At 39.8% G+C, this 11,149-nt stretch overlaps 2 protein-coding genes across 2 annotated transcripts; both read right to left on the bottom strand.

The window, feature by feature from the left end:
* Nucleotides 1-1,308: 1,308 nt before the first annotated feature.
* Nucleotides 1,309-2,452, bottom strand: LOC128366175 (sperm acrosome membrane-associated protein 4-like). The gene is made up of 3 exons (XM_053326856.1): nucleotides 2,374-2,452; nucleotides 1,650-1,769; nucleotides 1,309-1,514 (listed from the first exon to the last, which is right to left on the bottom strand). The coding sequence occupies exons 1-3, from the start codon at nucleotides 2,426-2,428 to the stop codon at nucleotides 1,309-1,311; spliced, it is 381 nt and encodes a 126-aa protein (XP_053182831.1). The 5' UTR covers nucleotides 2,429-2,452.
* Nucleotides 2,453-6,784: 4,332 nt separating this feature from the next.
* Nucleotides 6,785-11,027, bottom strand: ccdc105 (coiled-coil domain containing 105). The gene is made up of 8 exons (XM_053327147.1): nucleotides 10,734-11,027; nucleotides 9,928-10,215; nucleotides 9,717-9,821; nucleotides 8,983-9,133; nucleotides 8,355-8,521; nucleotides 8,171-8,266; nucleotides 7,966-8,079; nucleotides 6,785-7,108 (listed from the first exon to the last, which is right to left on the bottom strand). Exons 1-8 carry the CDS (start codon nucleotides 11,025-11,027, stop codon nucleotides 6,881-6,883), a joined length of 1,443 nt encoding a protein of 480 aa, XP_053183122.1. The 3' UTR covers nucleotides 6,785-6,880.
* Between the last annotated feature and the right edge of the window lie 122 nt (nucleotides 11,028-11,149).

Below are 11,149 nucleotides of genomic sequence, written 5' to 3'. Positions count from 1 at the left end.
AACCATTTTTAAACAGGATATAATGTGGTGACAGGTGCATAATGACTTTGTTTAGGACTGGAATCACATACCTTAGGACTTGGACTTGATGGCCAGATATGAGACTGACCTGTAACTTGCAAAAGAATGACTTTGTCCCACCTTTACTTGTCAATCTAAACACATAAGCCAACTGGTCATCATGCATATAAAGCTGATGCATCTATTAAAGAACTTGGCTTTTTTTCTTATTGAAACATGTGACTTTGGTCACTTTATTAAACTAAAATAGCATTTCATTTCATTTGTGTAAAACCACTGAAGATAATTATTTGACTGAAACCTACAGTATGTGATACTATAATCCTGTACTGAATTCTACCACCGCTGCTCCTGTCTCTTCTGAACATGTACCTTTTTTTTGGGGGGGGGGGGGGGGGGGGGGGACCACGAGTCCATCTTAAAATTTAGACTGTATAAGTAAACTTGACTGATGAGTGTGTGGACAGGGTGTTTAAAAAAAGACAACACTTTATGTTGCCTGTAATACATTCTACATGACATTGCAACTAAATGTTTGTATGCAGCATTTGTAAGCAGTATATAAAATTAAAGAAATGTTTATAACACATTATAATGTAGCTGTAAGCAAATAAACATGTTTATTAATGTATTTGTAACTTTAGAGCTGCAATGATTTATTTAGTTGATCAACAGGAAATGAATCAGCAGCTATTTTTTTTTATTATTGTACACTAATTTTTGTCAGTTTGTTAATATGTGCTGTTGCAACTTCTCAAATGTGAGGATTTGAAGCTTTTGTGTGTTATATATGATAGTACTGAATTGAATTTCTTTGGATATTGACATCTGAAAATGATTAATCATGATGACAATCGGTATGTTAATCGATAATTAAAATTAGTTGCATCATTAGTTGCAACCTTACAAAAGTAATAGTTCCTCACAAATACTATACACTTATAAACATTTAAAATGTTTGTTTGTATAAATGCTAATTAGTAGGACTTATGTAAATTGTATAAGAATACTTATACAGTACTTATAATCATGAGAACAGAAGCTAAAGATACTACTGTCATGTCCTTGCTCTATTCCAAAAACAGCTCTGCAACTATAAACACATTTTCAGATGTTGTTAGCAGTCATCAGAGAAAAAAAACAATATTTTCCAGTCGTGGTAAAACAAACCTTTGTTAAACAGTTACTTGCAGAGTACAATATGAGACTGTAAGATGCTAGAAGAGGTAACTCCACTGCACATGTGTGGAACAAGCTCTCCTTTAAACTATGTCAATATTCTTCTGTTCACCAAACTACATAGGACAAAATTAGTGTAAATAGTGTACTGGTCCAGTAGGGGGCAGCAGGTGTTGCAGCTCCGTTGCATAGGTGTGTGTTGCAGCATTCATTGGTGAAGGTGAAGTTGAGTCCCATGGCGTACTTTTCACCAGTGATGCCACACAGAGGAGGCAGGATGCAGCTCTTCTCATACAACACCACACGGTAGTCCCCTGAAAACCAGAGTTCATCATAAACATCAGTTCAGGAAATCGTCACACACATCTGTGCTCGGCAAGGCCTTTCTCGGTTCTATTTCTCAGTTTTGATTCATTTAAATGCAGTTCAGTGACTTGAAGCGCCCTTACCTTTCTGGCCCACAGCTCTGCTGGACAGACAGAGCTGCCCAGGAGGACACTTCATAGGGTATCTAATGCAGTCCAGAGGTGAGATGGCGGGGAACACACAGGTGTAACAGAAGAGGGGAACTGAGGGACAGACAAATCACAAAATGTCTTTGAATAATCCAGTTTTGCAGAACAGGACTGAAGAGATCATTTTGATGAAAAACAGAATGAAAAACAGTACCTGATATCCATTGCTCTGAATTTTGAAAATGATAAGTGTTACGTCTAAAACATTATTGTGTCATTAGTTTTGTAAATTTCATGACACAAAGCTGCAGTGTTGATAGAAAAGGTATGAGCACAAACTGAAACGATAAGTTTATTAAATCTTTAGTTGAGCTTCAGAAAATGAATTAGCAACTTTTGATAATTGAAAAATGTTTCTGCTTTTTTTTGTTTCTTAAACTACAATAAAATTTAAGTCATCTGAAGACTGGAAAACTGGAAAACTGGAAAATTCTCACTATTTTCTGATATTTTATAGACAAAACAATTGGTAAATGAACCAAGAAAATAATCAGCACATTAACTAAGTATACAAACAATCATTAATTTCAGTTTTAATAATAACTTTTGTTGTAAAAGTCAAAGTATGTCTGTTGGCAGTAACATATACATGTTTTGTACATTCATACACACAAACCAGCCCATAAACACACATACAGTAAATGTTTTGTTCTCTTACCCACAGCTGGAAGTAAACACAGGAAAAGCAGAGCACAAACCAGCTGCGACATCATCACGGACTGTTTCTGTCTCAGAGGGAGTAAATATTCTTGCAGTCTGATTCGAGAGCTCTTAACGTCGCCTCCGTCTTGTTATTTTCTAGAACAAACCAGCTGTTTTCATCTTGAACAAAAGAAGGCTGTTGGAGTCTCTGTCTTTTACAACTCAACGTCAGTTTTCGATTAACTTTGTCCGGACTACTTGGTTCCTATGCAGGCAGAGCGAGCTGCAGAGATCTGAAGGTAAATCTCCTCTGGTTGCGCTTAATATTGTGTTAATTAACTCCAAGAATCTCCACAGCCCAGTGCTTATGATTCAATTAGGCTGTTAGCATCCTAGTGATAGCCATGATGTTCCAGTGCTGCCTGGACTCACTGTCCTGCAGAGAATAGCCCCATTCAGATGTGAGAGAATAAATAGTGCTCTGTTAGAAAACCACACTCCAGTTTAGGTTAAAATCTGTATAAAGTTTGTCATTTTATATCCAATAATCTTGTAATTTTTTACAGAATGACAATATTTGGCATGTACTGAGTTAAAGCAGGGAAGGTTTATTAAATCATGTCTTATTTCTTAATGAAAGACGTTGCGTTTGGTGGAACCGTTGTCAAGTGACCTGCAGTCCCATGACTGGACAGGAGTAGCAGCCGTTTTAGCTATATAGAACAGATGTTAAATTCACAGCTCTGGTGGGGCTGCTTTGGTTCTAAAAAAAAAGCTGTTTGTTGGTTTCATGTCTGAATGTCTAACCCTCATGCTTCAGTTTAATAAGTAAATAAATAGTTTTCAGTGATTAATGTAATAATGTTATCAGATAAGATAATCATATTGGGCACCACTCACTACCTCTATCCTCTTTTATTATGTTTCTATTTGTGACCATATAAAACAAGCCCTTGTTCCTATCATGGTCATTGTAGTCACTATCCAAAAAACAAATTTAGCCAGCCAGCATAGGTGGCTTAAGGAATGTTTTTCCCATGTATCCATTTAAAATGTCAACAGCTAAATATTTATAAAAACATTACTTTTACCACTTATGAAGTCTTGTTTTATGTTGGGTTTGGCCACTGCACACCTACCCCATAATTGTGTTAGTATGCAATTACAATTGCATAATTGGTCAAAATGAGCCAAAAAAGTATGTGTGTGTTTTTGTCTGGGGCCTGGTCTTTACCACCAGTCCTCAAATACTTGCTTCCCTTAGCATGCAGAGCTTTGTGACGGGTCTGACCTTTCCTCCTCTTACTTACCCACCACTTCCAGAACAGATCTGAAAGATAGTGGACCTGTTTCCCTCTCTGTCTAATTCATAAATCATTTTCTTCAAAAAGCCCAAAAGGAAGTGGTGGTCAGAAGGAAGAGGTGGTCAGAAGGAAGTGGTGGTCAGAAGGAAGAGGTGGTCAGAAGGAAGAGGTGGTCAAAAGGAAGTGGTGGTCAGAAGGAAGAGGTGGTTTGGATTTTAACAGCAGAATGTGATTTATAATAGGTGCATTTGAGTCATTAAGGTCACTAGAAAGTTTTGTGATGGGACAGCTATTAAGCAGTTTCAACCTCACAGGGAATAGTACAAAACTACAGGGATGTACAAGAAGTGCAATACCTTCTTTAGGTGAATCGAGGTGAATGGTCCGTCCCCACATTCCACCATGATGAGAGGTTGAATGTCCTTTTCTATTCCTTTCTGTGGTTTCTGAGAACTACCCTCAGTTATCTGCAATAAAATGCGTCCCATTGTTTGATCTGAGGTTGGATTCATGTCCACACATAAACTGTCAAACAGCAGTTATGCGTCAATCAGTGATTAGTGAGTAGGCTACCTCCAGATGCACAGCTTGGCTAGTCTTGCATGTGAAGACCACGCCATACCTCGACTAGATCACAACTTCTCCTAACTCAATCAGTCCTAAATAATCTACTACCATATGAGTGAATGGCGGCAAGTCTGTTGAGATTCTTTCAACTGGCAGGTTGGCCATTTTTCATACTCCAACCTCCCCTTAACATATTCAGCAATGTTTTTTTCTGCAGGCTGAGTTTGCACTGGTAATCCAATAGGTTTTTCAAAGAACAGATAGCATCTGATTACGTCCAAGATTCTCCACTTGTTTGTTAATGTTTAATAGCATAAGTTAAGATATGGGTTGAACCTTTGACAGAATTTGACAGGTTTTATCTCCTCAGGTATAAATGCCTGTCAGCATCTTCTTACTCTTAACAGCCCATCTTGGAGTACCAGATCCAACTTGTAAATGTCACAGCTTTTTGCAGATGATGAAAAAGATATTCTTTTGAAATCTGACAGTGGCGAGTTTCAGCAGAAAATGTTGCCATCACTCACAGCTTAGAAAATCATCAGCTGAAAATCCTCTTGAGGCCTCATATGCAGGATTCCTATGTCACTCCACTCACATACAACAGCCACTCTGTTTGCATGTGGAATCTCTTTTTTCACTTGTAAAGTAATTAAGCACAGTTGTGCTGTCTGTCCAGAAAACTGACTGGTCCAATTCTAGTTGAAGCTCCTTTTTCCTGATCATGTTGTCACTTGAAAAGCTAATATAGCAGCTGTAAGTTATTGGTATCAGTATTATTGTTCTTTCTTTACTGGAGCAACTCTGGACTTTCCAGCCATGAAAGGAATGCTTTCTTAAAGCTGTTTTCCAATCTCAAATAAGAAACAGTTTAATTGTCCAAAGCCCTTGGGCTTGATGCATTGTTCCACCTCCACATCAAAGCAAATTTGTCAAATTTGTGGCCATTCTTGTAAAAATATTTGTGATATCATGTTAACCTAACCAACCTTTCTTTTGCAGATCTCTTGTAGCATTAGCTTGGGAGGCAGTGTGATGGTGATAAGAATCCAAGACGGTCATAGATGGGCTTAACCACCAACATGATTCTACAGCATTGTTTGGCATGATGATATTGTCAACCTTACAAGGTAAGTCAATACAGTAGTGGTGGGTTTCAAGATCAGTTGTTTCTTCAATGCGTTGCAGAAACCTCATATCGTCACTAAATACTTTGTCAGTGGAAATCCTATTGACAGTGACACCAGGGCAGCCACTCTTCCGTGTCACTTCCACCTCCTCTAAGTGGACCATTCACAGCTCACCCCAATAGGGTTCTGAAAGTATTCGGTCCATCGCCATGAATATTGACAATTTCCTAAGGTTCAGAAAACACTTCAGCATTTGTGCCAATCAACAAATCCACCTCTGTATCAATCTTGGGAACATTAATTTTTTGAAGATATGACCACTATGACCCTAACCTTAACCTTTTGATAGAGCTGTTCCTTTAGAGGTAGCAGTCTGCATCCTCTTCTCTCCCGTAAGTCACAGGCAGCTGCTCTCCATCTTTCTCTTAACTTGCACTGAAGTTTCATGATGTTTATTAGTACATTCATCTCTTCCCACCATATTACAGCACCCCATCAAGAACAATAAACATGACATCTTCAGCATCAGCACTTTCATCCATTTCCAAAACTGTCAATTGCGTGAGGTCTTTCTATTCCACACACTGGCAAGTCAGTATTCATTCAAATAGGTACAGATTTCAAGCAGTTTAGTTCCACTTCAAACAACAGGCAGTGATAAAATGATCCAGATTATTTTGCTTACCTTGCCTTTTCTTATGTGCAGCACTGTTTGGTGAAGAGAGTAGTTGATCACAGTTCCTTTTGACCCATGTGAGGCCAATCCAACCAGCAGCATCCTTCCAATAGTGTTGTACATTCCTCCGTACAGGACGTTTCTTACTTGTGTAGTGACTATCCAAAAACCAAGCTAAATTAGTCACTTAACGTAGGTGGCTTAGGGAATGTTCTAAGGGAAGGTATCCACTTAAAATAAACTGTCAAAAACTGTACTTCTCTGGGTGATGTTCCCATTTATTGCAACAGTTGAATATTTACAAAAACAGTGCTGATAATTCAAAACACCTGTTGTTTGTCACTGTGCTGCCAATCATCACGTGAACAGAACATATACTACACCCTTGTAGTCTGAGTGAGCTATATACAGACACTCCTACAGTCGTCTTGTTTTTATTCCAATAAAGATAATCAGATTAGACTAAAATTAATTAGTTACAGCAAATAAATCTTAGTGTTTCTTTAAATTCATCAGTAACAGTTGACTGGGGTTTGCTTCATCAGGGAAACTGAGATCTTGTCAGTGTTCATTGTACAGGCCAATAAACCTGATTTTGTATTATTTTCCTGCATTTGTCTGAGCTGTCTTGAGTCATATGAGACAAATCATCAGATTTTGCTGAAAGTGCGAGTATTGCGAAATGTTTTGCAACTTATAATAATTAGTTTTAACTTTTATTAAACTTAACTGTTTTAAATGTTAGTGCCAAAAATGTCCTGCAGCAATGTACACCATATGGCCAAGTGTATGTGGATACTAATGTTGTTATGTTATGTATTCTCCACTTGCATGCTCCCTGCAGCTCTACTGAACACAAGACAAGGAGAGTTGGCTTCGGCATGCCCCCTGCTGGAGGAAAGTGGGCATGGCTCGCTTGTCCACCTGCTGACGCCTCATGCGGACGACGGCTGCGTCCACCTGAGCTGCTGCTCTCTTGCTATGTAGGTTGTCCAGCAGGTGCAAACAAGCACGCTGTAGCTGCAACAGCTCGCCCTCAGAGGACATAACACATCGTCTCAGCACTGCACTGCCCTGAAAAATGGACAGGAAGCACCTTTAACCCGGTTTCTTAGAGACAGTTACTAGGTGTTAAACCACTGCATGCTTTTAATATATGGTGTGAACATAGTTTCCATATATAATTCAGTATGCGTGCTTCTCTAGTTTGTATGCTTACATGTTGGTAAACGTATACTACCTTTTATAAAAGCCTATCTTTTATAAGCTATTCACTGTAGCCTAACATGTGATCTTCTAAAACTGAAGAGAGAGTGAAAGGATGAACTTGTACTCACTACAATTTTGTTTTGTCTGTTTTTGTCCCCTGTATTTAGGTCAGTGGGGCTTCCCCTCCATCTGCTAGTCCTAGTTTTGGTTTGGTTTAGATTCATCATAGATAACGTTTTCAGAACATGTTACATTACTAAGTTTAAGTTATTCATGATGGTTTCGGCCATGGTGAGTTTTTCATGTAACTACTGAGGTGTGTTGATGTTTTTGAAACCTTGGATTTAATTGTGATGGCTGAGCACACTCTGTCATTTGACATGTCATTTGATATATGCATGGTTTGTCACATTTTATGCTCGTTTTATGTACCTCAGTCTTTATCATTTGTAACTTATGACCTTATCAATGTTTAAAAAACAAACAATTATTGACCAGTAGTAGCCCACTTGGGAGAAAATTTGGTTGCAAAAAAATCTATTTCAGTTGTAAATAAGCTGTTTATAAGTAATCCAGTTCAAGTGGACAAACTGTCTTAATTTTTTTTGTAATGGATTATTGATCTATAAAGACCTAATAAATGGTTTAATAGCCATTAATAACACATTTAGTTACAACTAATAACTCATTTCTGCATTTCTATTCACACTTATTGAAAGCACCTGTATGAGCTGAGCAGCCTCAGGTAACTGTGTCCCCGGATGTCTGTGGTAAACCTGCACCAGAGGTCTGTTCAGTTTTTCTCTGGACAGTATGTCTCCGCTGTACTCTGGACCCTGTAAACATCACGATGATGAGTGGAAAGGTCATCTTGTGCATATTAACCATCAAACAAACTCACTGATGCTTTTCCACATGCACACCAACCTGCGCTCTGTCGTGGCTGTGGCGAATACAGTTGATTTCCCTCTGCTTGCGAAACATTGCCTGCCTGGTGGCTGCAGACGCTAAAGTCAAGTTTTGCTTTGAAAGACAGAAAATCAAAATGATGTTCCTGATGTATATCTGTACTGCAATCAAATGTTTTACACCTTGTTTTGTTTGTGTCTACCTGCAGACTGACTGTCTCTGCAATTTTCTTCACCAGGCCGTCATTGACAGTACGATGAATATCTTTCTGCCTAGTGATAGCGCAGGTAAGCATCTGTCTGATATTTTTCCTCAGTTGCTGCGACTGGTTGACCATTAAAGTGGACGTCTCCAAAACCTGTTTACATTCTGCAAGACAAACCAGTAAAAAAGTAATTTATTTTATTTAAAGAGGACATATGTACATTCCCATGTCTATATTTATAATCTGGGGCTCTGCTGGAATATCTTTGCATGATTCACAGTTCAAAAACTTATCTCATACTGGCCTTTAATGTAGCCACTAGTTCAGCCTCTGTTTGAAACAGGCTGTTTTAGCTCCTGTCTCTTTAAGCCCCTCTCCCGATGAACCCACTCTGTTTTGATTGGCCGCTTTACATCAGCAGACTTCAAGCAGCGTAGGAAGCTACATAAACAAGCTTTAAATTTAAAGTGAGTATTAGTAGGATGATGTTCCTGATGTATGTTTTGTAATTTGATTCTGTATTTGTGTCCTTGTGTTTTTTTTCTTCTATTTCCTGTTGTCTTGTTGAAGCAGCCTGATCTATCTGCACGGACTGATACAGTCTTATCATGTGACCACAGCGTACCTGGTGTAAAGGGGCTGACGGGGTGCGTCTTGGTGAAGGTCTGAACAGCGGTGCCATGTCCTCCAGCAGAGCCGCTGTGAGGCAGCAGCTCCAGGACACGAGCCCTCTCACTGGCACAGTTAAGCAGCCGTCTGCTACTCTCACCCAGAGCCTGGAAGAGATAGAGGGAAAACTTACAAAGAAGTGTGTATTGATGCTGATAAGGCGACTGTAAGACCCTGATGAGGTCCTTGTATCCTCATATTCATGTATTTATTTAATTATCTTTGAATGTTACCTGATTTATATTTGTTTGATGTACTGTTGTTGTGTTATACTGTATGTGCTTTGTAAGGTGTCCTTGAGTGCTTTGAAAGGCGCCTTTAAATGAAATGCATTATTATTATTATTTAAAGTTTTGTAGTTTTTCATAAGTAATATTTTCACTGTTCAACAGTTGTTGTTTGTTCTTTACATTGTTTTTAATGCTCTACAGTGTCTTAATCCTAGATTTAAGATTTTACTTTACATTGGCAACATGCAGACAGTTAAAATATTCCCAAATGCCAAGCAGTTATAGCTTTCACCTGTAATCTCTCGTGGGTTTATTTTATAGATAAATAAAAACAAACACTCTCGCCGTGGAGGGACAAATGGAATAAAAGAGAGAGAAAGACAGAGAGGTGGGGGCAGTGGGGTGCTTTAAAGGTAAATTAGTGAACCGAAGAAGACAGAGCAGTAATGTTGTAAATCACCTGTAGCTGGGTCAGTGTGTTTCTCAGTGCTCCCTCCAGATCCTGTTTCAACTCGGCCAGCTCTCCTTTCTCACAGGTCAGCAAGTAATCAGCACCATCTCTCTCCTGCAACACAGCAGACCTGTCAGCGAATGCATGTCATTAAGTTTGCAGTACAGGAGTATAAAAAATGAGTGTGACCAAACTGTCTGCTGAGTGGCTATACGCTCACCATCTCTGCAGTGGAAGGCCTTCTGGTTCTTCCTTCAGAGCTCCTCCTGTTCACCATCAGATCAGCCCTGAGGCTACGCAGCATCCTCTCCAAGTGACCCCTCTCCCTCTCCAGTTTGATGCCCTCCTGGGTCACCCTGCCCGCCTGTCTGCGCAGCTGGCCCTCCACCTCCCGCACCCTGCGCATGTACTCACCTGCCATGGCAACACTGACCCCCGCACACTGCTCACGCAAGCTGGAAGGTGGGAACGGGGCAACAGATGTCTTCTGGGTGCCATTAAGAGGGAGCTTCAGAGGAAGTTAGACTGACTTAGTAAATTGAAATGCATTTTTGACCACTGCAAATTCCAAGCCCTTAGAATAAAGAAAGTCAGAAATGTATTATAGCCTAATTCACAAGAATTTAAGATTTTGTGGGTGTAATCAATCAGTTTCTTATTAAACCATAATTTATGTTTTTCAGTAGTCTATTTTGTTATATAAGATGAGCAATAAAGTGAAACAGTGGTTTCAAAGAAGATAAAACACAATGTTAATATCTTATGGAACACTGTTCATAAATGTTTTATTAGGATGTTGACTATATGTTGATGCTTTGCCTTTTTCTGTGGGTTACTGTTTTGGCACATGTTTTTATTTAATCATTGTGAAGAAGAATTATTTGCAGAGATTTACTGAGCCTATAACTTCATCACACTGACCAAATAATGGCAGGCCATTATCATTAACTGTACTATCTCTCCTCAGATAATAACTCTTTCAAATAGATGCACGCGCAGGACTGTCTGGAAGTGTGTGTCTCTCACCACCGCTCCTGTAGTTTGGGGCCTCGACATCTTACTTTTGCAGATGGAGTCACGACTCCTTCCACATTCCTCCCCTGTGATCTTATCTTCGTTTGTTTCCGCGGTGCCATCTGTGCGCTTTGGGGTGAAACCAGGAGCGGCGCTGCAGCTCCGGGTCTGGCTGCAGCTCCCCGACCGACCGGCCTGAGTCTGCCGGACCAGGCGTTGCGCACGTCGGATAGAGCGGACTGTCCCATCGCGCCAAGACTCCGGTCCGATGGTGACGGAGCCGAGCGGGACCGACTGGACCTGCATTCCTTCACACGCGGTTCCCTCTCAAAAGTCACAATTTTAACTTTTTAGTACTGTGATGATGAATTCCTCCGAGGAGAAATGGCTGTTCTACCTCATGTGAAAACTTTGTGTGAGGTGTTGAG

Source organism: Scomber japonicus, chromosome 10 (genome assembly GCF_027409825.1).
Source record: "Scomber japonicus isolate fScoJap1 chromosome 10, fScoJap1.pri, whole genome shotgun sequence".
Lineage (NCBI taxonomy): Eukaryota > Metazoa > Chordata > Actinopteri > Scombriformes > Scombridae > Scomber > Scomber japonicus.
This window is presented reverse-complemented; position numbering and strand designations above follow the sequence as displayed.